Raw genomic sequence first — 21,971 nt, forward strand, 5'->3', positions numbered from 1 at the left:
TGAAATTCTGTGTTGGTTGAAACACTAAAAAAGCAGCAAAATACTCTTTCAAATCGTTTTACTTTGTGAAGGTTTCACCCTGCACTCACACGTGAGAGTGTGTGTCTGTGCGGGGGGTGCAAGGGTGCGTGCATGTGTGGGGAGGGGGCGAGGGGGAGGTAGGGAAGACACTAGGGGTGGGAGGGGCAGCAGTGAGCAAGTCTGAAGACGTGTGGTTTTTTCACTTGACCAACTCAAATTCCAGAAACAGTGACGTTCTACTGCCATCTCGCGGCACCATGAGATATTCACAAGCGGCATGACCTGCTCAGATTCTATAAACTAAATCCCACAACAACCCAGTAGCCCACGCAAAGATGTTTATCTGTGAAAAGACTGGAATAAGAAATAATCTCCCTTTATTTATTCAAAAGGATCAAGTGCTTCACATCAATTTGGTTCAGAAAGACCTCAGGTCTTAAAACTAAGGCTACCACAACATTTATTTTGCCATATATTAACAGTTTCATGTTGAAAAGGCTCAACGTAAAAAATCACTTTCAAAACCTACATTGTCACATAAACCAGAACACTTGTAAACGATAAAGTTCTTTCTTCAATATTCAATATTTTCGATTTCGTCCATGTCTTCAGGGTTGAGTTGCTTAATACTGCTGTCTAAAAGAACAAAAGAGAATGGAACAGTCTTATCCCAGGGCCTAAACGAAATTTCATTCCATCCAATTGCATTTCTGAAGATAGAGACACCTTGTATGGAAAGCCTCGAGATACTGGGACATTCTCTCGATTAGGTAAGGAAGGGATGGTATCCAAATAACCAATCCATACTAACTGCAATGGCATCAAATGCACCAGACAAGACAACATACATGTCTAAATACTGTGGGGCAGAAAAAAATCGCCAGAGTGCAGAGAGGGGAACCTGGGAAGGTGCCTGGTTGAGCTCAGGAGGGTGAAGTGGGCGTGTGCACTGAGGGGGCAGGTTTGCTGAATGGCAACGGGGAGTGTTGATTACCACAGCAACAGTGATCTTAATGGTTCTTTCTCCGCCCCCATCCCTCCTCCATTATCCTAATGCAGGGGTGCTTAATCAACCTCCCTGAAGGGTCCGCAGCCAGCCTGCAAACCTTTTAAAATTATATTCCAAACTGCACATATGTGCTTGTTGCATTTCCCCGGGGATAGTGTCCTCTGCTTCCCACAGAGGTTAAGTACCATTGTCCTAAAGGTGAAAGATACATCTGGAGTCCTGCGAGGGTTCTTCCTCGCCTGCTCCGCAGCCGTATCTATCCAGGGCCCTGGGGCAGGGGGACATCTCAGCTTCTGTTACCCTTCAAGTTTCCACCAGACTGCAACACGCCTGTCCAAGAGCCCCAGAGGGTTAGCAGAGCCTGCCTTGTTTAGATGGGGGGGGGGGGAGGGGCGGGCGGGCACTGGAGGAAGGCAGCAGGCCTCAGGATTTAGGACTGTCCTAGTTGGTCGCTGGGGCAACAGGAAGGGAAAAATGTACATAAAAAAGGAAGCTGGGGACACAATATCATCTTAAAGGAGCTTATTACTTTGCCTAGGGTGGTTCTTCATGGACGTAAAATCTGCTCCAGATCCCAGAATGAGCAATAAGATAGAAATACGAGCTCCTATCAATTCCACTTGGTTTTCACAGCTTCCTTTAATTACCCCCGCCTCCTGTTAGGAACTCTGGCACTGAGAAGTAGAAGCCTACTCCCTGGCTCCTGCCCCCACCCGATCACAAGCCTCTGGGCTCGAGGTCCATGACACACATCGTCACTGTCAACGTGGGCAGGTCCACAGCTCTGGGCATGAAGGGTACTACTCACTGAAGTGGTCCTGGATCTTCATCAGCAGGGGCAGCTTATCCACCTCGATCATGTTGAAGGCAAGGCCTTTCCTCCCAAAGCGGCCTGTCCGCCCAATACGGTGGAGGTAGGTCTCATAGTCCGGCTCCTCTGCTGGGTTCACAGGCAGGTCAAAGTTCACAACAATCGTGACCTGCTTCACATCAATCCCTGGAAGAGGAACGACACTGCAGGGTCCTGCAACTTTTTCCTCAGGACATAGCTATTCAAGAACCACATTTGCCAAGGGAATTCTCATTTAATAGACACAATCTGTAAATCACACCTGCTTTTACGTAAATGAAATAGGTCCTTTGGTCAGGCAGTTTGCTTGCAAGTATGTATGTCTATGATGCCGGATAAGAGTGTCAGTAGAAGCGAATTATACGTAAGTCTAAATATGTACAAAGCGCGTGTGCATGCATGTGTGCGTGTGTGTGCGCGTGCGCTTGTGTGCTGGGGAGGGGCTCTCAGCAGGTCACAGAGCCCTTCCATCTTCTCCACCCCCACTGTGCTAAGTGCGCAGCAAGCCCCTTAGTCTCAGATCCCCTTACCCATCACAGGGCCCCAGCTCCACCCCATTCCACGGCCATTGTTCTCGTCAGGCCATTTTATCCATTGCCTCAACTGTTAAAACAATTTCCGGACTGGTCTCCCCAGTCCCTCATCTCCCACTCCTCTAATCGTCACCGTGGTCACCACAGCAACGTCCAGAGCACTTGTGTTTAGAATCCAGCTGCCCAAACAGTACAGGATGAAGTACAAACGACTCGAGACTTCCAAGAGTCCTCCCCTTCCTTTCATACCTTCCACTGCTAACGTGTGTGCTCACCTAGTGCCCCCATTCCTCAACACTAATAAGCTGTCTGGGTCGTAATCCTTGTCCTGCCTGTACTGTGCTTTGACTCTGGAGCAATTTGCGCCCTCTTTTCTCTGGGGTCTGGAGTTGTGCTGTCCAGTATGGTAACCATTGGCCTCATGGCTATTTAAATTCACTCAAATTAAAAATCCAGCTCCTCAGCCACACTAGTCACACATCAAGTGCACAGCAGCCACCATATATAGGAGATTTGTATCAATGCAAAAATTTCTATTGGCTAGTGCTGGTCTAGAGAGTCAGGAGTCTAGGCAGCGTGCTCCCGAGGGGAAGGAACCTCATCCTTTTTTAGGCTACTCCTCCAAATGCCAAGCTCAGCACTCATGGCAGGTCCTCGGTTCTATCTGGTGAACTAGTAATAAATTAGGAAACATGGTTTGAGTATGCGGTGTAGGCAAGGATACAGGAGGAATGAGGAAAGTACGAAGGCCCTCCTCTTGAAAAAACAAAGATTTTTCTTCCAGTAGTCAACAGTTTTAAAATTAAAAACACCTCAGAGATGACCAACATCATTAGTCGTTAGGGAACACAAGTTGAAAACACGAGATACCACACACATCTACTAGAAAGCTTAAGATGAAGAAAGAGTGTCAATACCAATTACTGACAGGGATGGAGAACAACTGGAACTCTCCTGTGTTGCTGGTAGAGATGCAAAAGGGTACAGCCACTCTGGAGAACAGTTTTGCAGTGTCCTATAAAGCTAAAAATACACTTACCACATGACCCAGAAATCTTCCTCCTAGGCATTTACCCAAGAGAGATGAAAGCATATGTCCACCTAAGCCTTATACATGAATGTTTATTACAGCTTTAGCCCAAACAGCCCCAAGCTGTAACCCATCCAAATGTCCACCAGCTGGTGAAAGGAAGACCTGATTGCGGTACGACCCAGTCAACGGAATACTACTCGGCAATAGCAAGGAATGACCTACTGATACGTGTAACAACATCGATGAATTCCAAACTATGGTGTCAAGTAGAATAAATCAGACACAAAGGCTACCAACTGTATGATTTAACTTACGTGTCGTTCTGCAAAAGACAAAAATACAGAGACAGAGATCTGGTCAGTAGCTGGCAGGGGTCACCAGTTACAGAGACTCATTGAAAATGCGCACTGAGGAATTTTGGGGGGAGATGGAGATGTTCTGTATTTTGATCACAATGACGGGTACGTGACTATATATGTCTGTCAAAACTCTCTGAAACGTATCTTAAAAAGAGAGAATTTTGTCACACGTAAACGATACCTCAATAAACTTGACTTTAAGTGCGTACACATACACACCTCGAGCACAGACGTTGGTTGTTACAAGAACTTTCTCCTTCCCGTCTCGAAACCTCTGAATGACGGAAGCTCGCTGATCCACAGTCAGCTCTCCACTTAACAGAGACACCTGGTGGCCATCCTGCATCAACTCCACAGTCAACCATTTGGCATTCTGACGAGTCTGCATGAAAATCAAAACCCAGCACGGCGCCCAAGTTGAAGCCGCCTGGCTATGTGTCTGCAGGGCATGGGAGCTGGATGCTGCAGAGGAGTTTTGCTTCACCTTCCCGTTGGGGCCTAGAGGGATCTGAGAATGTGGCAGGGGATTCTCCCTCCCCTGTGCTTTTAAGGGGCACAGCCTCTCAACCTGTAAGAGCTTTGGCTTCTCAGCCCTGAAACGGAGAAGATGCTCCACCCACCTCTCATGGTGGTCTGATGACAAAATGAGGTAACCTAACAATGATGACATCCTTGTGTACGCCAGGCACTTTGCTAAAACCTTTACGTGCATCACGTTCATCTGCTTTCATAATGATCTGATGAGGTAGCTACCTAAGTTCATTTTAAAAAACTGAAAAATAAACCCAAAGCTTAAAACCATTAAGTGATTCGCCCAAGGTCACATGGCTAGTTGTCACATGGTCACGTGGCAGAGCTGAGCTTTCCTTTACTCTACAAGCATGTTTCCAGGGCCACCCAAGTGCTGGGTGGGGCTATTCTAGGGCGGGGGCATGAAGGTGAGTGGAACAGGTGAGAGCCTGCCCTCATGGAGCTGACAGTGTGCACATGGTGGTGAAAAAATACAACCAAGACACGAACACGAAAAACGTCAGGTAGGAAAAGCAAATACGAAAATAAAAACAAGGGGCTGTTAATAGTGAGTGACTGAGTGGCTACTTTGCTCATAGTAAGTTAGGAGTAGAAGAGAACATTCTTGACCTGATAAAGGGTATCTATGGAAACACTACAATAAACATCAACCTGAATGGGCAAGTGTTAGAAGCAGTCCCTCTAAAAGAAGGATGCCCAGGGAGTTCCCTGGTGGCCTAGTAGTTAGGATTCCAGGCTTTCACTGCCGTGGCCCAGGTTAAATCCCCTGTCAGGCAACTGAGATCCCACAAGCGGCGTGGCACGGCGCGACCAAAAAAGAAAGAAAGAAAAGAAGAAATAGAAGAAGGATGCCCTCTGCTTCACACCATATTGAGGTCCTATTCCATTACCTCAGTTTCACCCATAAAATACAGATAACCTCTATTCAGAGTTGCTCTGAAGATTAAACACCATAATGTACAAAAAGCACCGAACACGGTGCCCGGCTCCACCTGCACAGAAACCCGGGCACGAGTAAGACAAGTCCCGGCAGACTCACCTGGCAGAATATGATGGCCTGGCCAATGGTGATGCCACCGTAAATGTTGCACAGAGCCTGGTACTTGTCTTTCCTATTCCTGCACAGCACATAATACTGTCGGATGTTGTGCAGGGTCAGCTCCTCTTTCCGTAACTTGATAATGTTGGGGTCAGGAATGATTCGCTCCGCAAACTGCCACACGGAGTCTTCAAAGGTCGCTGAAAAGAGGAGCATCTGGCACTCGGAGGGTAAAGCTCTACGAGAGAGGAGGGAAGAAGGCCGTCACCCGATGGCCAGGCCTGTCCCTCTCCTAGGGGGGCCGCTTCCAGCACTTGACGCCCACGGCCATCAGCTGCCCCCCACGCCCCTGCTCCCGCTCTGGGGTCACCGTGAAACGTGCTGCGGCCACGACAACTACACCTGCTGCAGAGCGCCACGTGTCAGGCCCTCCTGCCCACCGAGAATCTGGGAAAATGGATACACTGAATGTGGGGCTCCAGAGTGAAGTGTAGGTAAGTGATCTGGGTTTTCACGCCAGTCTTCTCCTTAGGAGAGATGGGCTCGTGAAGCCTAGGGTGTCAGTCTAGGTGCTGTTTACGGCAATCATCCCACACAAGTTCCATGCGGATGAAGGGCACAGAGGCTCATCATTCGATGGCAGGCGTTCTATCTCTGGGGCGGGAAAGAACAGCCACATTAAGTCTATTTGGAATGGGAAGAACCTGGATGTAAGTAAAAGGGGAGCAGCCGGGGAAGCTGCTACTGCACGTGGAATGTAAACTGAACCCACAGTGAACAGAGGCTAATTCAAAAAAAAAGGCAAAATGAATGCACGGAGTCAGCAGTCAGGATACAGCTAAGCCTGTGGAGGAGAGAGGGGCGGGTGACAGGAAAGGGGCTGCAGGGGATTTCCGGGGTGCCAGTGAAGTTCTGTGTCTTGACCTGGGCCACCGTCCCACGAGCACAGCCTCTCTGGGATAGTTCACCCAGCAGTACACTTAGGGTTTGTATATTTCTCTGTACATATTTTAGACATCAATTAAAAAGTTAATTCTTTAAACAACAAAATAGAAGAGAGACCAGAGAGGAATCACTGCCTTTGAGAAGACAACAGAGCACTAAGAGAGTAAGCTGTTAGGGCTAAAAGGGAGCAGGTGAGCTCATACAGTCCACCGATTCCCAAACATTATTTCAAGCCTGGGACCTGAATCATCTGGGAGCTTTTCAAACAACAATCGGACCGATTTCTGGTTGGCCACGGGAGGCTACGTTTGTTACCTTCTCAGCGTCCAGCATCCCACTAATGTGACTATAAAGTGATTAAGATATGAACTCACAAAACGTGCAGAATAAGATAAGAGAAACGGGTGGATGTTTCAATATATTTTTGCAAGACGGAAAAGTGTGATAACCAAGAAAGTGGATGAAGCTACAATACGAGCGCTACAGAGGGAAGTGCTGATGCAAAGACAGCGGTTCCCTCAGAACCACTGGGAGGCCTAGGACGTGCAAGGCCAGAGGCCTGGTGGGGTGGGGTGAAGGCTGTGAGAAGACATGAGGAGAAGCTGTATCAGCAGGCTGCGTCGCTCTGCCATCTGCTCTCCCACACCCTTCACCTGGAAAAAGAGGGCACTAGGACTGGTAGCCCCAGGCTGCGGCCATTTCATTCCAGAAAGAAAACTTACACAAATTGCCCAAGGGAAGGAAACATGGGCTGCTCTGCGGAACACACTGGATTTTGAAGACTTAGTATGAAAAGAAAGAATGCAAAATATTTCATTAACAATTTTTAGGTTGATAACATTACTTGCTAAGATGCTATTTTTGATATGTCACGTTAAATAAAATAGTCTATAACATGAATTTCACCTGTTTCTTTTTTAATGTAGCTATTAGAAAAATTTTAAATTACACACGTGGCTTACATTATATTTCTATTGGACAGTGCTGTGATTTAATGTATTTTAAGCAAAAGAAAGGAAAACTGAACAATGGAGGGATGAACAACCAACATGAATACCCTAATTTTACTCAATATTCTTTTTAGTAGAAAAGCCCTTTTTGACTATTGAATCTTCCCTGGACTTCCGCATCTTTTATTCACTGTTACATTTAAACATACCAACTTATTGGTAGGGGATGGCAAGAAGGGAGTCTTGCTTGATCTTGGGCCCACATTTTTTTAAACAGGAAGGCTGGATGAAAATATATACAAGGAGCAGATGGACCCCACCCTTCTTTGGCAGCTAAGCTTGTACAAGCAGAAGAGCCTCAGCAGAAGGTGAGGGTGAAGCAGACAGCTGAACAGGGGATCAAGTGAAAATACGTATACTGAACGGTGGACCCCTCCCAGCCCATCCACCAGAGCATCCTGCTCTGCTCCCAGGATGCCAGCAACCGAGTGTCCCGGGAAGGAGATCAGAGACATTACATACTCCTAAAGACCTCCAGGTGACAAGGGTCCTAAAGTGAAGCTTCCAAGTCACACGCCCCAACCGCCGATAAATAAGAGCTGTCGATAAATACGCTTTCTAGTTCCTCAGCTTGGGTTATGAAAGGCTAGTGCAGGGTCACCAGATGTGAGGAGGAAAGATCCGTCACAAAGACAGACTGTAGCCAACAAACATAAAAGGAAACTCAAATCACTCAGAGTCAGGGTTGAGAACAGAAAAAAATTTAATGCTATAATTAATATCCTCAAAGAGATAACTGTAGATATCACGTATCTTTCTTGTGTTATGGATGTTTTGCATCCATAAGACAAGAAAAGGAAGCTATGGAAAAGAAACAGAGGACAATGCCAGTATGATCCAGACAGGACAGAAAAAGGCTAACCGACTGTGTTATTTTAGTGACGGATGGAATGACACATACAACTGGGTTAAAGAGGTAAATAATGGAAACAGAGCGGACTGCACAAATGAAGGGATGAATTCGGGACTAGGCCTGGTGGAGAAGGGATGTGGAAAGCAAATATGGAAACTGCATCGCACAAGTTCAGGATGAGACAGGCAATACTTCTAAATTAAGTTTTTTGCCTCCTCCAAACACACCAGTGCTCTGCTGAATTAGTCTGCCCACACCATGCAAAGGGACACATGTGACTCTATCTTTCCCTTGCCAGCCCTATGAAACTGAGTCAAGTTACATTTCCTGGTTCAGAGGCTGCAAGTAAAGTGTCCTGCGGGTGAACAAGGTGGGAACTTTTGATAACAGACGTCTTTCCTCTCTCAGTGTAGAGTGGAGTGTCTCAGATCTTACCAGAGACCATGCTTCTACAGTATATCCAGTGAGATTTCAAATCACGGTAACACAAAATACACGCCCCACCCCTCCCATCTCTTAGGTATTTGGTTTTGAAAAAATGGAGTCTCAAAACATCTTTTTGGCTTCTATGAAGTTTTTATACAACACAGAAAATATACAACAAAAGACTGTTGACATTGTATCCAAATACAAAGTAGCCTTTGTTCAACTCCCTGCACGAGCGGCAGACAGTGCAAATGTATATTCTGGCATATTCCATTCAGTCTATAAATTCTTTATCAAAGAACATGAAAAGATCTTACCAGCTAAATGTCCTGCATCCTTTGTACACAATACTTTTAAAAACACATACAATATGCTTACCTGTGATACTGAGCTTTTCATTACCAAAGTTTTGGGTCATTTTGTTATTTCAAACTTGCAGAAGCCTTACTAAGATTTCTAACTGTGCAGAAATGGATGCAGAGCTACCTGAGACGTGTGCCTACAAGATGCCTGCCATTGCAGCTGGCCAGTGAAAAGATTTAAAATGTTGGCCTATTTTCAAAGTTTGAGACAAAAAGAATGTCCAACTCCAACCTGGAAATACGTCAAGGATGAGAATGGAGAAAAGATTATAGTAAAATAGAAATAACACACTGTGTCTCCATAACTGTCTGATGACTTGTGAAGAGGCCTTGTACTGACTGCACCTGAGCTGTCTGGTGTTCTGTAAAGGCTGCAACAAAAACCTGTAGCAAAAAATGACTCATTTTTCCTTTTTTTAGGAATAAAACTACTGCAGAAGTCGAAAAATGTCAGCAGAAAAGGACAGCCAAGTTGAGGACTTTCTAATTTCTTTACTAAATTTGTAAAGAATCCATCTTTCCGTTTGACAAGTTTAAGTCACCTCTGTGCTTTATAATCATTTTCCCTGAGGAGAAGGGGTTTCACTTATGATGACATCTAATAGACTTCAGAGTGTCTGAAAATGATGGACATTTTAGACATGGATAACCTAAACGATGGATTTATAGATGCAAAGGATCTGAATGACAAACAGTTGGTCCACGAAACAAGCCTGCGGGTACAGTGGAAGAACATTTTGAAGGAGCTAGAAATTGATTCTTGCAAGTCTAAAAACCACTGTTGCTAGTAGGTAAACTCCTAAGTATTCTATGCTTGAACACTTTTGTTCAGAGGATATCACACTGGACTGATACCAAGAATCAGTGTGGGTTTCTACTATATATAAAATAGATAACTAGTAAGGACCTACTGTATAGCACAGGGAACTCAAATCAATACTCTGTAATGACATGTATCAAAAAAGAATCTAAAGAAGACTGGATATATGTATACCTATAACAGATTCACTTCGCTGTACAGCCGAAAACTAACACAACACTGTAAATCCCCCCCCCAAAAAAAAGAATCAGTGTGGGCTTAATAAGGGCAGAGCTGCAAGTCAAAATGAATTTTAGATTTGACTGTATTCTGTTTTACTGCCACAGACAAGAAAAGAGGGCTGCAGGGAGTTCAGAGGATACTAGAAAAGAGAGTCAAAACATCTTACCACACGGTGAGACAGAAAAAAAAGTGTCATTATTGTCTCTGTCATTAAATACAGGTACAGTAAGTCCCCTACATACGAACCTTCAAGTTGTGAACCTTCAAAGATGCGGATGTGTGCTCACATGTCCAATCACGTTAAGTTAGTTCACGTGTCTGGCGTATGTTGTCACGTGCATGCACCCTCTACAAGTGGTTGTGCTTTTGTGTACTTTACTGTGCCATACTGTATAGAGTACAGAAGTGCAGTATCTTTATTTGAAGCAAGAGGACGACTTCACTGAACTCCTTGCTGTGCAACACGAGGAGCTTACTAATGAAGACCTGATGGAACTGGAGGCCCAGAGAAAGGATGAAGAGAGACAAGAGGAGGAAGTAACTGAAGAACTGAAGAGATTCATGACTCAGGAAATGGCAAGAGGATTTTCTTTATTTGAGGCGGCACCGTTAGTTTTTGACGCACAGGACCCGAATGCAGAATGGTACATGAAGGTTGCAGCAGCCGTTCAGAATGCAATCCATTGCTACCATGTCATCTATGATGAGAAAAAAAGAGCTACTACCCAGACGTCACTGGATCGTTTTACAAGAGGGTAGATAGAACTGAATCCAGCAAGGAACCAGAACCTATGCCAGCAACGTCAGGCGTGAGTGACACTGCAGCTTGTCCTCCGTCTCCTATTACTTACAATCCTTCAGCTCTACCGTCTCCCACCTCCTCTCCCTCCTCCAGTCAGTAACCCTTCTTGCCTGTTCACTTGATGCCAGTCCCTGTAATGCCAGCTGTTGTACTGCACTACTGTACCTTTCAAGGTACTTGAAAAGTAAGATTAAAAATATTTTATTTTTTGTGTTTGTTTTTTATGTATTATTTGTGTGAAGAGCATTGTGAACCTATTACAGTACAGTACTATATAGCCAATTGTGCTAGTTGGGTACCCAGGCTAACTTTGTTGGACTTACGAACAAACTGGACTTAACGAACACGCCCTTGGAACGGAACTCACCTGTATGTGGGGACTTACTGTAATATGTTCAATTAGTTCTATCGTATTTACGTTCTCCTCATAAATAGTTCTATAATTATGTATCTTAAGTATATACAATAGGGAATTCCAGGGAGGTCCAGTGGTCAGGACTCAGCGCTCTCACTGTTGAGGGCCCGGGTTTGATCCCTGGTTGGGGAACTAAGATCCTGCAAGCTGTGTGGTGTGGCCAAAAAAAAAGAATATACAATAGCACAGCCTCCAAAATTTAAGCAGCCTATCATGTTTAAAAAGATTAAATTGCTGTATCAGAGACAAAACATTATTGCTGTATTTTTCTCATACATATTGTTTAATTAGTTCTCCTATGAGTTACTACTAATTGCCAGTTTAGCTCTACAGTTGTTGTGTTTAAATAGTAGCACTAATGTAACAGGAAAGTACAGGATAATATATAATTTCAAATAAACGTATTTTCCATATTTTTATGTCAAAGTAATAACACGTGTACAATTATTTCTTCTGTATTATATATATATATATATATATATATATATATATATATATATATATGAGATATATGTGTGTGTACGTATGTACATATATATTTGCCTGCTATGACTGTATCCCGGGTTGTCTTCCTAAAAACTTGGTCACCGCAGGGAAAGAAGTAACATAAGATATTTCCCCAGATCTGGCATGTACAAGTTTTGGGAATGAGAAGAGTGTACCATGTGTCTAGTACAATGAAGAAAAAAAGATCTGAACCAAAGCACATCATTGAGAAGTTCCAGTACATCATGGAGAAAAAGATTCCAAAACCTTCTAGTGAGGAAAAAACAGATCACAGACAAAAGTCTGAGCATCAGGAAGACATTAAACTTTCCAGCAGCAACACTGGAAACAGAGCATTAATTATAGTAAAAAAAAAAAACAACCACTTTTCTGTTTTTAACACTGTCTCCGAATTTACAGGAAGAAAGCTTTTCAAGACAGGATTCCACATCCAGGGAAACTCAACCCAAAGATCAAATTTACAGGTACAGTAAAAACATTTTCAGACAAGCAGGGGCTAGAAAATGAACTTCCTACACATCCTTTTGCAGGAAGCCATTAGCAGATACCTTCCAGCATATTCAGTAAACCAACAGTACGCCAAGAAGAAGGACCCACAAGACAGGAGATTCGAAACTGTTAATGAGAACAGGGGAAACCTGTAATGCGGCTGTGACCACAGGACGGGAGTGCAACCAGTCCAGGCTGAAACTGGAGACAGTGAGTGTGGGAGATCTTCCAGACAAAAAGAAACTGATGGAATTTTAAGATGTATTTGACTATCTGGAGATATCATTGACATATGACATGTATGATGAAACAGGTAGAGAAAAATTAAAGACCGCTACACAGTGATAGTAACCAAATGAAGGACAATAGCCAACTCTAGGGGGAGAAGCACAAGGAAAACATAATTATAATAATTCAATACTCAGCAGTGAACGTTATTTGTGTTGTGATAATGATATCAATACCAGCTGTGAATGTAACCAACAACGTTGTATATAACGAATCTACAACGAGAAATACCAATGTGAGCAGGTTATTTAAAGGTATGAAAGTTAATGTCGTAATGGGCAGTATTCTCTAGGGGACGGGGCAGGGGATTACTGGTTATCATTACAAGTCTTTCAATATTATACTTGAATTTAACACAGTGTATAAATACTTTATTTAAAAATGAGCGATGCAGACTCTTATAGCCCATTCCCAGAAATTCTGACTCAGTAAGGTTCAGGCTGGGCTGATAATCTGAAATTTTAAGCCCCTTGGTGATCCTGGGAGAGAGGCCTAGGAAATCGACAGGATTTATTTAACAACTTACAGGCAAAGTCAGGACTAGATACTAGGCTACTGATCCCAGGCTGCTGTGTCCTCACAATAGCGCTATCAGGTTTTAATGAATTCTCTTTAGAATTTTGCTCAAATACAAGATTACTGGCAAAATTTGGTGCAGACCCACTGTGTATGGGTTCCATCTGTAAGCCTGCAGCACAAGAGTAAAGCAATCAGGCAAGGTTACAAGATGAAGAAGTTGGGAAATTACAGCAGGCTGAAGGCCCATTGAGCTGGTGAAAATAATGAAAACCCAACTTGTTTTAAAGGTGAAAGAAGTGGGGAATAAGCAGTAAAGACAATTAGGAGCAGCAGACAAGTGAAATTCCTTCCCTGGACAGAAGACCCAGGAAGAAAAGGCTGGATGTGAAGGTTACCTTTGAATACGAATGCTTTGGTCTGAGAATCCTTGCGTGTCGATCATCACATCTGCTTCATCCAGGACAAACACACGAATCTTAGTCAAATCAATTAATTTTTGCTTGAAACACCAATCTAGGACAGTCCCAGGAGTGCCAATTATAATCTGTTTGGTGACATGAGTGCCTCTGGGAACTAGGGAGCAAAGGAAAAGGGTTTAAAGGTTTCCTTCAGATGCAAACGACTCTAACCATCCACAATTCCCGGTAATGAAACACATTTCATAATGGTTTTCCAAGTGCCAACCCTGAGGGTCTTTGCGGTTTTTGATTTTACAGAGTTTTAGGATAAATTCCCAAGTTTCTAGCTTTACAGTAATGATAACAGTCGCGCATATTTGATTCTGCCCCACGGTCATTTTAAAAGCCACCCTGGGTTACGGCGTCTCTGAGACTTGGGAGGCACAGGTTACTTAAAGAAAAAAAAAAAAAAGCCACCCTGCAGCATTCCCATTGTCCTATTGTCCTACAGAAACACTGGCACAGCAGTGAAAGGCCTACAAATCTTCCCCAAATGGAAAACAACCAAAATGTCTATCAACAGGTTACATGAAATAAATGACAGAAGATTATACAGCTAGTCAAAAGAATGAGGTGGGGCTACACATACTGACATGATAAGATGTTTAAAACGCGTAAGTTTTTGAACAGTATAAAAAAAATGCTCCCATTTTTGTAAGCACACAAAGATTTGTTAACAAAACCATAGTTGTCTTCGGAAATAGGTTTTTGAAAGAAAGAACAACTTTCACTTTTACCTTTGAATTTTCTGTTTTAAAGTTTTTTTTTTTTCACTTTATGCATGTAATACTTTAATGAAAAAGTGAAACAATAAAAGCTGTTCTGCACAAAACGACTGAGCCTCACAGAAAAGAACAAGCAAAAGCATCCTCTTCTGGGCCGTGGGAGTGATGCAGCTAACACTTACTGGGTCCTTATTATGTGTCAGGGGTGTGCACAGTGCTTTATCTGTATCATTTTATTTAATTCCAGTAACAACTCTATGATATAGGTGCCATTATATCCACCATTTTAGAGGCAAGAAAGCAGAGAAGGTATATACCACGACTGTGTCAGTGGTGCAGTCGGGATTTAAAGTATCAGCCAGGGCTGGCTTGCTGGTACATACTTCGATTCCCTCGAATGGCGTACATCACTTGAACATCCACACAGAATTTCCCCATCCGTTCGACCACACGGCCAGTTTGCAGAGCCAGTTCATAAGTAGGAGCCAAGCAGAGGCACTGAGAGAGGGAGAGAGGGAGAGAGAGAGAAGGGGGGAAGGAGAAAGGTTCATTAACAGCCACCACGCAATTCTGAAATACAATTAAAATTTGTGGAGGGAGAGGCACAGAAGTGAAACTGGAGATTTTGGTTGAACAGAATATTTTTACTTGAATACGACTGAGCAGCTGATAGATCTAGGGTGAATGCTGAGTATGGAAGTGGAGAAGGGGCTGAAGGATGAAGCAGCAGCTTCCTTTTATATGTTCCTCTCTGAAAGGTCATGAAGAAACACAGGTTATGGCTCACGCTGTTTTGGTAGAGGAAAAATGGAATGTAGGGGGGCTGGGAATCAAAAAGAGAAGGGATGCAAGACTAATTACAGCTTGAGTGTGGTCCCCATTACCTCTTCCCTGATATTAAAAGTCTGCCCATTTCCAGAGCACTCCCTGCTTGGTCCAATCCATCTTACACGTCTCTGGCAGAATGTTCCCTGAAACTCTTTCATTTGTTACTTCCATCCCCCCTATAAATGGTGGCTGTTGATGAATGAAGATGTCGATGGAAGAAACTGGTGATATTTAATGCATTTTTGAACTTCAATGAAGGATCTGGGATAGAGGGAAACACAGCTAAAGTGATAAAAACAGTTTCCACACACATTTCTCAACATGTGTTCAAGCATAGCTTCTCCTAAAGGATTTTTACTCATGATATCAAACCCCAGATATAAATTTCCCTGAACTTGTCTAAAGAAAGCACAGGATTTCCTATGCCTGTCACTAGTCACCCACGTCCATGTCCACAGGTTATCTTGCTGCGCAGGTTGTAAACTTCCTGAGGGAATCCTTGCTGCCCCATGGCTTTGAGCGCACCCAACACTTGGGCTCCCAGTTTGTCAATCAATTCGATGAACACAGGTTGGAGAAAGAGGGAGATCACCAGATACTTTCCATGTACTGACACTAGGTTGGGAGAAGGGCAAGCGCAGTTCTAGTCCCTGCTCAGTCGCTCTCTGACAACTGTGACCTCACGTGTGACCTTTCCCTCTCCAAGCCTCTGTTTCCTTCTCCACTGAATGAGTAGGAGGGACTGGGTGACCTACAGCTATATAACTATCACTACTGAATGCTCACTTTATGTTGAGCACGGTGCTAAAAATGTACATTAATTCACTCAATCTGCATGACAATCCTATGAGGCAGGTATTTATTCATTCATTCATTCATTCAATGTTCAAGGAGTGGTTTCTACAAGCCAAGCACTGTGACTGAAGTTAGGGTTCAAGGGTGAACAGAACAACTGTGATCCATACCTTTATAAGTGTTATCTTTACTGACAAGAAAACATACTCCAAAAGATTTACTACCTCGCCTAAGACTTTCAGCTGGTAAGTACTCTGATTTTATGAAAAAACGTCTATTCTAAATATCATCACATCATTGCAGCAATATTGCCTATTACTAAAATACCTTTGGCACCGCAAGCATTCCCATCTCTCTCCCAGCCTTTCCTTACCTGTGGAAACAATTCCAAGGCATTAACTCTGCTTAGCATTGCCAAGACAAAAGCAGCTGTCTTTCCTGTTCCAGACTGACTCTGGGCTATGAGGTTCTGAGGTCTGTAGAAAAGAGGATGTGCTGGACATAAACTGAATACAAGCTCCTGGGCATAAACTGAATATAAGTGACTAAAAATAACCAGTTGGAATACCACTACCGTAGAAACTCACGGATGTGCCAGCATCATAGGGAGAGCCATCTCTTGAATTTTGGATGGTCTATTAAATCCCATTGCATAGATCCCTTTTAGTAACTCTTCTTTTCTGTCAAAAAAACACAAAAAATCAAATACTTAAAGTCTGTGATGCGTCAGTAGACTCAGAAATACAAACTTGAAAGGGGCATTTCTAAATTAGGCCACTTTGCAAGTGAGTATAAAAAGTAATATTTGGAAATATACAAGTTAAACCTCAACTCTCAAACATATATACAATCCTGTCTGCACAGTTGGAGCACTAAAGTAATAAGTTATGTCATAAGCCCAGGCCAAGGATAGTAGTGAGGGCCTAACGTTGAACTTTCTCTTGAACCAAGAAAAAAAAAAGGAAAAACTCATCTGATAGAAGTGCATCAATTTTCCAGTAGAGTTTTATTTTCCACACAAGCAGAAAACTAAGTGAGATTTATTGTTTATTTCTTTTTAGTCAATGACAAACTTTAACGTTTCAATGTCAATTTTCAGAGAAAACAAAATTTCATTTAGGTGATTCTTATATCAATTCTCTCTAGGAGCAGAAGATGCCATATTAGCTCATTCTTCTGAGCCAGTATTTTTAAATGTGTCTTTCCTGGGGTCTCAGGATAGATGTTAGAAAGAGAATAAAGTGAAGTAGGCTGGAATACTTCCACTACAATGACATGCACATTTTGGACATGCTTAATTGGTAGATTAATTGGTAGATTACTGGCAGCCAACCTTTAATTATAAGTAAGCTTCTCCCCAACTAGAAAGCAGGCATTGGGATTTTGGATTTCCCCACTTACATAAGTCCGTATCAGTAACTCGACCTATTTAAATACATTTCCTTAATGCCAGTTGATAACTCCCTAGGAAATGCAAACCTATTTGGGAAAGTTATTCATTTAAATACCATCTGAGACAAAAAAAAATAATTAAAAAGGTAAAAGCTTGTAACTTATCTAAAGGGGTATTTGGGTCATCAAAATTCCTGTTATCTGTACTCTGGTATGGAGAGTAGCAATATGGCTGTGTCTGGCTTAGCTATCCCCCTTAACACAGCAAGCTTAAAATATTTTACCATCAAAAATGTTCACAAGTCGTTGGACAATTCAGATATCCTAGTGTTCCTCTTTGAGCTATATTTTAATTGCATGCAAAATGTGCACATCTCATTTGAATACTGACCATTAGAACACGAAGGAGATCCTGATGATTATTATTAGCAGTTTAGTTTGTTCTGTGCTATGCTCTCTGGAATTTTCCTACACTTAAAGTAAAAATACTCACAGCCGCAGCTCTTCAAATGTTTTCACCGAGTAGAGTGGAGAGCTGGGATCCTTTTGTAAGACTTCAACTCGGTGACTGGATTCTACTAAGGACTGCCGGATTAACTTGTTCAAGAGTGAATTAGCTGCCAATTCCACTAGAAAAGCAAGGATAAAACAGGGGATATTGCAGGGGGAACGTCAAGCCTCCTGAATGACATCTAACAAGTTGCTTCCTTCCATTCACGGGTTGTATATCAAGCAACTGTTCCTACTCTCATTTTTCTTCCAAAAGAAGGTTCTAAAAAGAATGACACAGCACTGAGAATTCCTTTTCGTTTCCACGAGGATCCAGATTCTTATGCTCTGTTGCTACACCAACCTCTAACCTCAACCAAGCCTACATCTATTGCCAGCAGACCTAATTTTTCCTTGCCAGCTGAAAATTCGTAACCCATTCCTGCATATTCTATTTCAATTTCCTCTAAAGAAGTAATCCTGACTCCTAAGTTAGTATTTCTTCTGATATTCACTATTTATAAAGAAAACAGAAGCAAAGATGGTTCTTTTCCAATTAAGTTGGTATTACTCACCCACGTTGTGAAAGTCATGATTAAAGGAAACAGAATGCCAGTAAATACACGCAAATGAATTTATTTCCTACCTCCATCTTCTTCACCATCTTCTTCGGTGTTATTAACAGAACCGTCTAAAAGGATGGAAGAGAAACCACTGTAAAGATAAATGCCAAGCAGGAACGTCCAGCGTATCATCCCAGTTTCTCCTGCCGACTCTACAGTGTGTACAAAGGAAGGGTCAAGCAGTGGAAGAGTGGGTAAAAAGACTGGAAAGGTAGTGGAGGGTCTTGAATGTTAAATTATGGGAGCCAAAGTTGCCAGGGACATGAGGAAAGCAACGCTTTTTAAATGAACTGAGCCCAATCTTCTTTAACAACACTCACCTACGTTTGTAACGGTAGTACTCTTAATACCCTGAAGGTTCTTCCGGGGATGGATGACGTTTGAAAACTATTGAAAGATACAAATTTCAATCAATATTGTGAAGCAAGGCATCAAGCAGCCCAGTGCCACCCCCTAACACGGGCTGGAAGGGAGGCAGGGAAGGCCACGCCAATACTGTTTCCTTTGCGATATTATGTATTAATGGATTCCTTTGAGAAGCAGGTCTCCTGTATGAATTATCCTAAAATCAGAGGAGACTTTCTACTGCCCCTGTATATGACATTCCTCTTTATAAGCCTCTAGTCTAAATGTGACAGTCCTCGGCGGGTCACAGCACGAGCAAGGGATAGCAGATAGGAAAGCACGTTGATAGATGAGATGGAGGCTGAGGCTTAACGGTCAAATTGGGACAGTAGAAAACTCAGGGTCTACTTGGGGCTCCCAGCTGCTTTCCCTCCCGCAGATGTCTTCATTTTGCCTTTTCAAACCAAAGGTCTTGTTTCTCTCGGGGTCTCCTTTCCCGTGGCCCTCTTCCAAATCCTTGTCACACCTCCCCACCACCATCTGACACTCGGCTCCAAACCGTAGCGGAACTCTCCCTTCCCCTCCCCAGCACATTTCCCTCCGGGAGTGCTGTTCTAGCCCCTAACCCCCTTGCCCTCCCCGGTTCGGTGGCAGTTACGTGGCCGTTCAGCCCCTCGCTCTCCGCAGCCCCTGCGTCGCCTCCCCAAAGTAACGACGCCATAGCTGCGATCGCCGCTTCCGCTCCCAGCACGTGCGGCCGCCACAGGCGCGAGGTAGTGCCCGGCCTCACCCAGCGGCCAATGGGCTTTCTCGGGGGGCCGACCAGCCGCCGTGCGCAGGCGCCCGAACTCCGAGGTGGTGGGAGGAGTCGGGGGAGGAGGGCGGGGTCCGCGCAGGAGGGAGCTGGCTGTAGTGGTCTGCCAGTGCCCCAGTCAACGCCAGGCGTTGGAAAGGCTGCCGGGGCGCTATCGTGGTGAACGTTCGCCCGCGGCTGACCTCTGCTGAGCAACAGCAGCGTGGGACTCTAAGCGGCAGCAATCTCCGTACTGATTCGAGTGTCCTACCTCTCCTACCCCACCACCCTCTCCCCAGACTATTCTCCTGGTGGTGAAGCAGGACCCCTCCACCCCGCTTCAAGCTCTTGTGCCCGCGTCCCCCCGAAATTTCCGCTTCTGCGTTGCAGGATGTCAGAAAGGCTAGTGAATGGCATAGGAAAGTGGAGAGTCAGAATTGGTGAGTTTCATCTGACAAATGAATTCGAATGCGAAAGATGCAGAGAGGAAGTAAAGTTGTTCAAGCTCTATCGTCCCTGTTACTAGATACCTGTGATGTTTCCACATACTGGCTTATTTTCATTTTAATTCTGATACGCGCCTCTTGGTAAAGCAATCCGGAGAAAACGGTTTCCCTTTCGGTACAACCTTCACCTGCTACCTTCACCTGCATAGTCCGGGATAGATTCTGTGCACTAATGACTGCTAAATTTGGACAAAAGAACCAGATCCCCACCCCACCCCACCCCCCACCCCCGCCAGTTTTCTAACTGGAATCTTGCGGTTTCGATCAGCATCTCTAGAAAAACGCGCAAACAAAACCTAGTTATGATCTCTCCGTGGTGCTGAAGCAAGACTCCGCATCCCTGTTCGGTCACTCTCGGACACCTCAGTCGTCTGTTTTGAGATTATCACATTCCTTTTCAGCCTTTCCATGTGGATTCTAATTGTAAATGTTTTTGACTCTCAGTGATAGCTTTCTACTAATTTAAGTACGAATAAAATCAGACCAAGTTCTTTAATTTTAGTTTTCTATTATTTTAGCGCACTAGAAATTATCCTATTATTCTTCTCCTACCGCAGGACCCAGATTCTGTTGTGTTGGAGGTGGACAAATGGTGACTAGATTAGAAAACATTAGGCAGATTTCAGCGTCAAGCCTGCACTCCCGGCTCTTAGAACTACATTTCCCATGAAGATGTACTACATTTCCCATGAGGCCCCGGACGCGCGCGTAGAAAACGCAAAGGGACAGCTTCCTGTCTCGAGAAAAGCTGCGTGGCCGACGACCGGAAGGTAAATGTGGGGGTTTTGGGGTGGGTTATTTTCTGGGTTCTTCCAAGGGGGACGGACAGATGGACAAAGAGATGGACGTTTCTCTCTTTCCCGCTAAGCCACTGTTTCCATACCTTGATCTTTTCAGGAAAGCGCTCTTTAGAGCATGGAAATGGGAGCTCGCTAAAGACCGTGTTTTTGTGTCTGGTGCTTCTTGGAGCACTTGTCAGAAACGTGCAGCAGTAGGAGCTTCTTTAATTCGATTCCTTGAGGGCCCTGGGACTGCGGAGTGTAATCACTTCTTCCTCCGTTAGAATTTTGTTTGCTTATAAAACGAAATATTAGTAGAGGTCGGGATCCCAGTAGTATGTGGGGTGGGCAGGCGTGGCAACGATTTTCAAATTGTTTGGGGGATTACTTTCCAGTGTTAGTGATCATAGTGCGTGTTTCCTAATCCTTTGGCTATTACCCCTGCTTCCTTCTTTGGTTTAAAAGTTTATCATGGGGAATGCTCTTTCTGCTACTTCCACTGGTTACAAATATTTTCGAGACTAAACCTTTTTAACCTCAAAAAATACATTGAGGGCTTCCCTGGTGGCGCAGCGGTTGGGAGTCTGCCTGCCGATGCAGGGGACACGGGTTCGTGCCCCGGTCTGGGAAGATCCCACATGCAGCGGAGTGGCTAGGCCCGTGAACCATGGCAGCTGAGCCTGCGTGTCCGGAGCCTGTGCTCCGCAACGGGAGAGGCCACAGCAGTGAGAGGCCCGCGTACCGCAAAAAAAAAAAAAAAAAAAAAAAAAAAAAATGAAAGTCTAGCGACGGCTGTTTTAATGTTTACAGTCAATGCTTAGCGCACGCACGAAATTCCTTTGTGGTAATTTGGTGGCCCCCCTCCAGGTATTACATGGCTGTTTGGGAACCACTGTGCTTCACCTGTCAGGAGTCCTCTTTTCCCCAAAATGTCTTATTACTCGCTTAACTCCTTTGGACTAGTTTTTCGGTTATATAAGGGGTTGAACTAGATAATCACTTCGGAAATTTTTTGATCCGGTAATATTGGGCTTTGAGATATGAAGATGTAAACCATTGTTTTGCTGTAATTTGTACGTAAAAAGTGCCATGTGGCTTTTAACTTTTAAAAAAGAGAGGTTTAAATAAAAACTACCTTTAATCCCACCACCTAGAGTTAGGTGTGTTGATCTTTCCTTGTGCCTTGCGTGTGCAGTATGATGAGA

The 21,971-nt window shown here is 43.9% G+C and overlaps 1 protein-coding gene across 1 annotated transcript; it reads right to left on the bottom strand.

The window, feature by feature from the left end:
* Positions 1-381: 381 nt before the first annotated feature.
* On the bottom strand, positions 382-19,413 carry DDX25 (DEAD-box helicase 25). The gene is made up of 12 exons (XM_065881272.1): positions 19,347-19,413; positions 18,664-18,730; positions 18,367-18,411; positions 17,725-17,860; positions 16,427-16,519; positions 16,213-16,315; positions 14,600-14,714; positions 13,429-13,606; positions 5,376-5,613; positions 4,025-4,187; positions 1,839-2,027; positions 382-657 (listed from the first exon to the last, which is right to left on the bottom strand). The coding sequence occupies exons 1-12, from the start codon at positions 19,407-19,409 to the stop codon at positions 596-598; spliced, it is 1,452 nt and encodes a 483-aa protein (XP_065737344.1). The 5' UTR covers positions 19,410-19,413; the 3' UTR covers positions 382-595.
* Positions 19,414-21,971: the final 2,558 nt, after the last annotated feature.

This window comes from Phocoena phocoena, chromosome 8, assembly GCF_963924675.1.
Source record: "Phocoena phocoena chromosome 8, mPhoPho1.1, whole genome shotgun sequence".
Taxonomy (NCBI): domain Eukaryota; kingdom Metazoa; phylum Chordata; class Mammalia; order Artiodactyla; family Phocoenidae; genus Phocoena; species Phocoena phocoena.

Coding starts and splice junctions, on each gene's coding strand:
- DDX25 (XM_065881272.1), bottom strand. CDS start 19,409: ATGGCGTCGTTACTTTGGGGAGGCGACGCAGGGGCTGCGGAGAGCGAG. Junction 13,607..14,599: donor CGCCATTCGAGGGAATCGAA/GTATGTACCAGC, acceptor TTTGCTCCCTAG/TTCCCAGAGGCACTCATGTC. Junction 2,028..4,024: donor AACCAACGTCTGTGCTCGAG/GTGTGTATGTGT, acceptor TTCCTCTTCCAG/GGATTGATGTGAAGCAGGTC.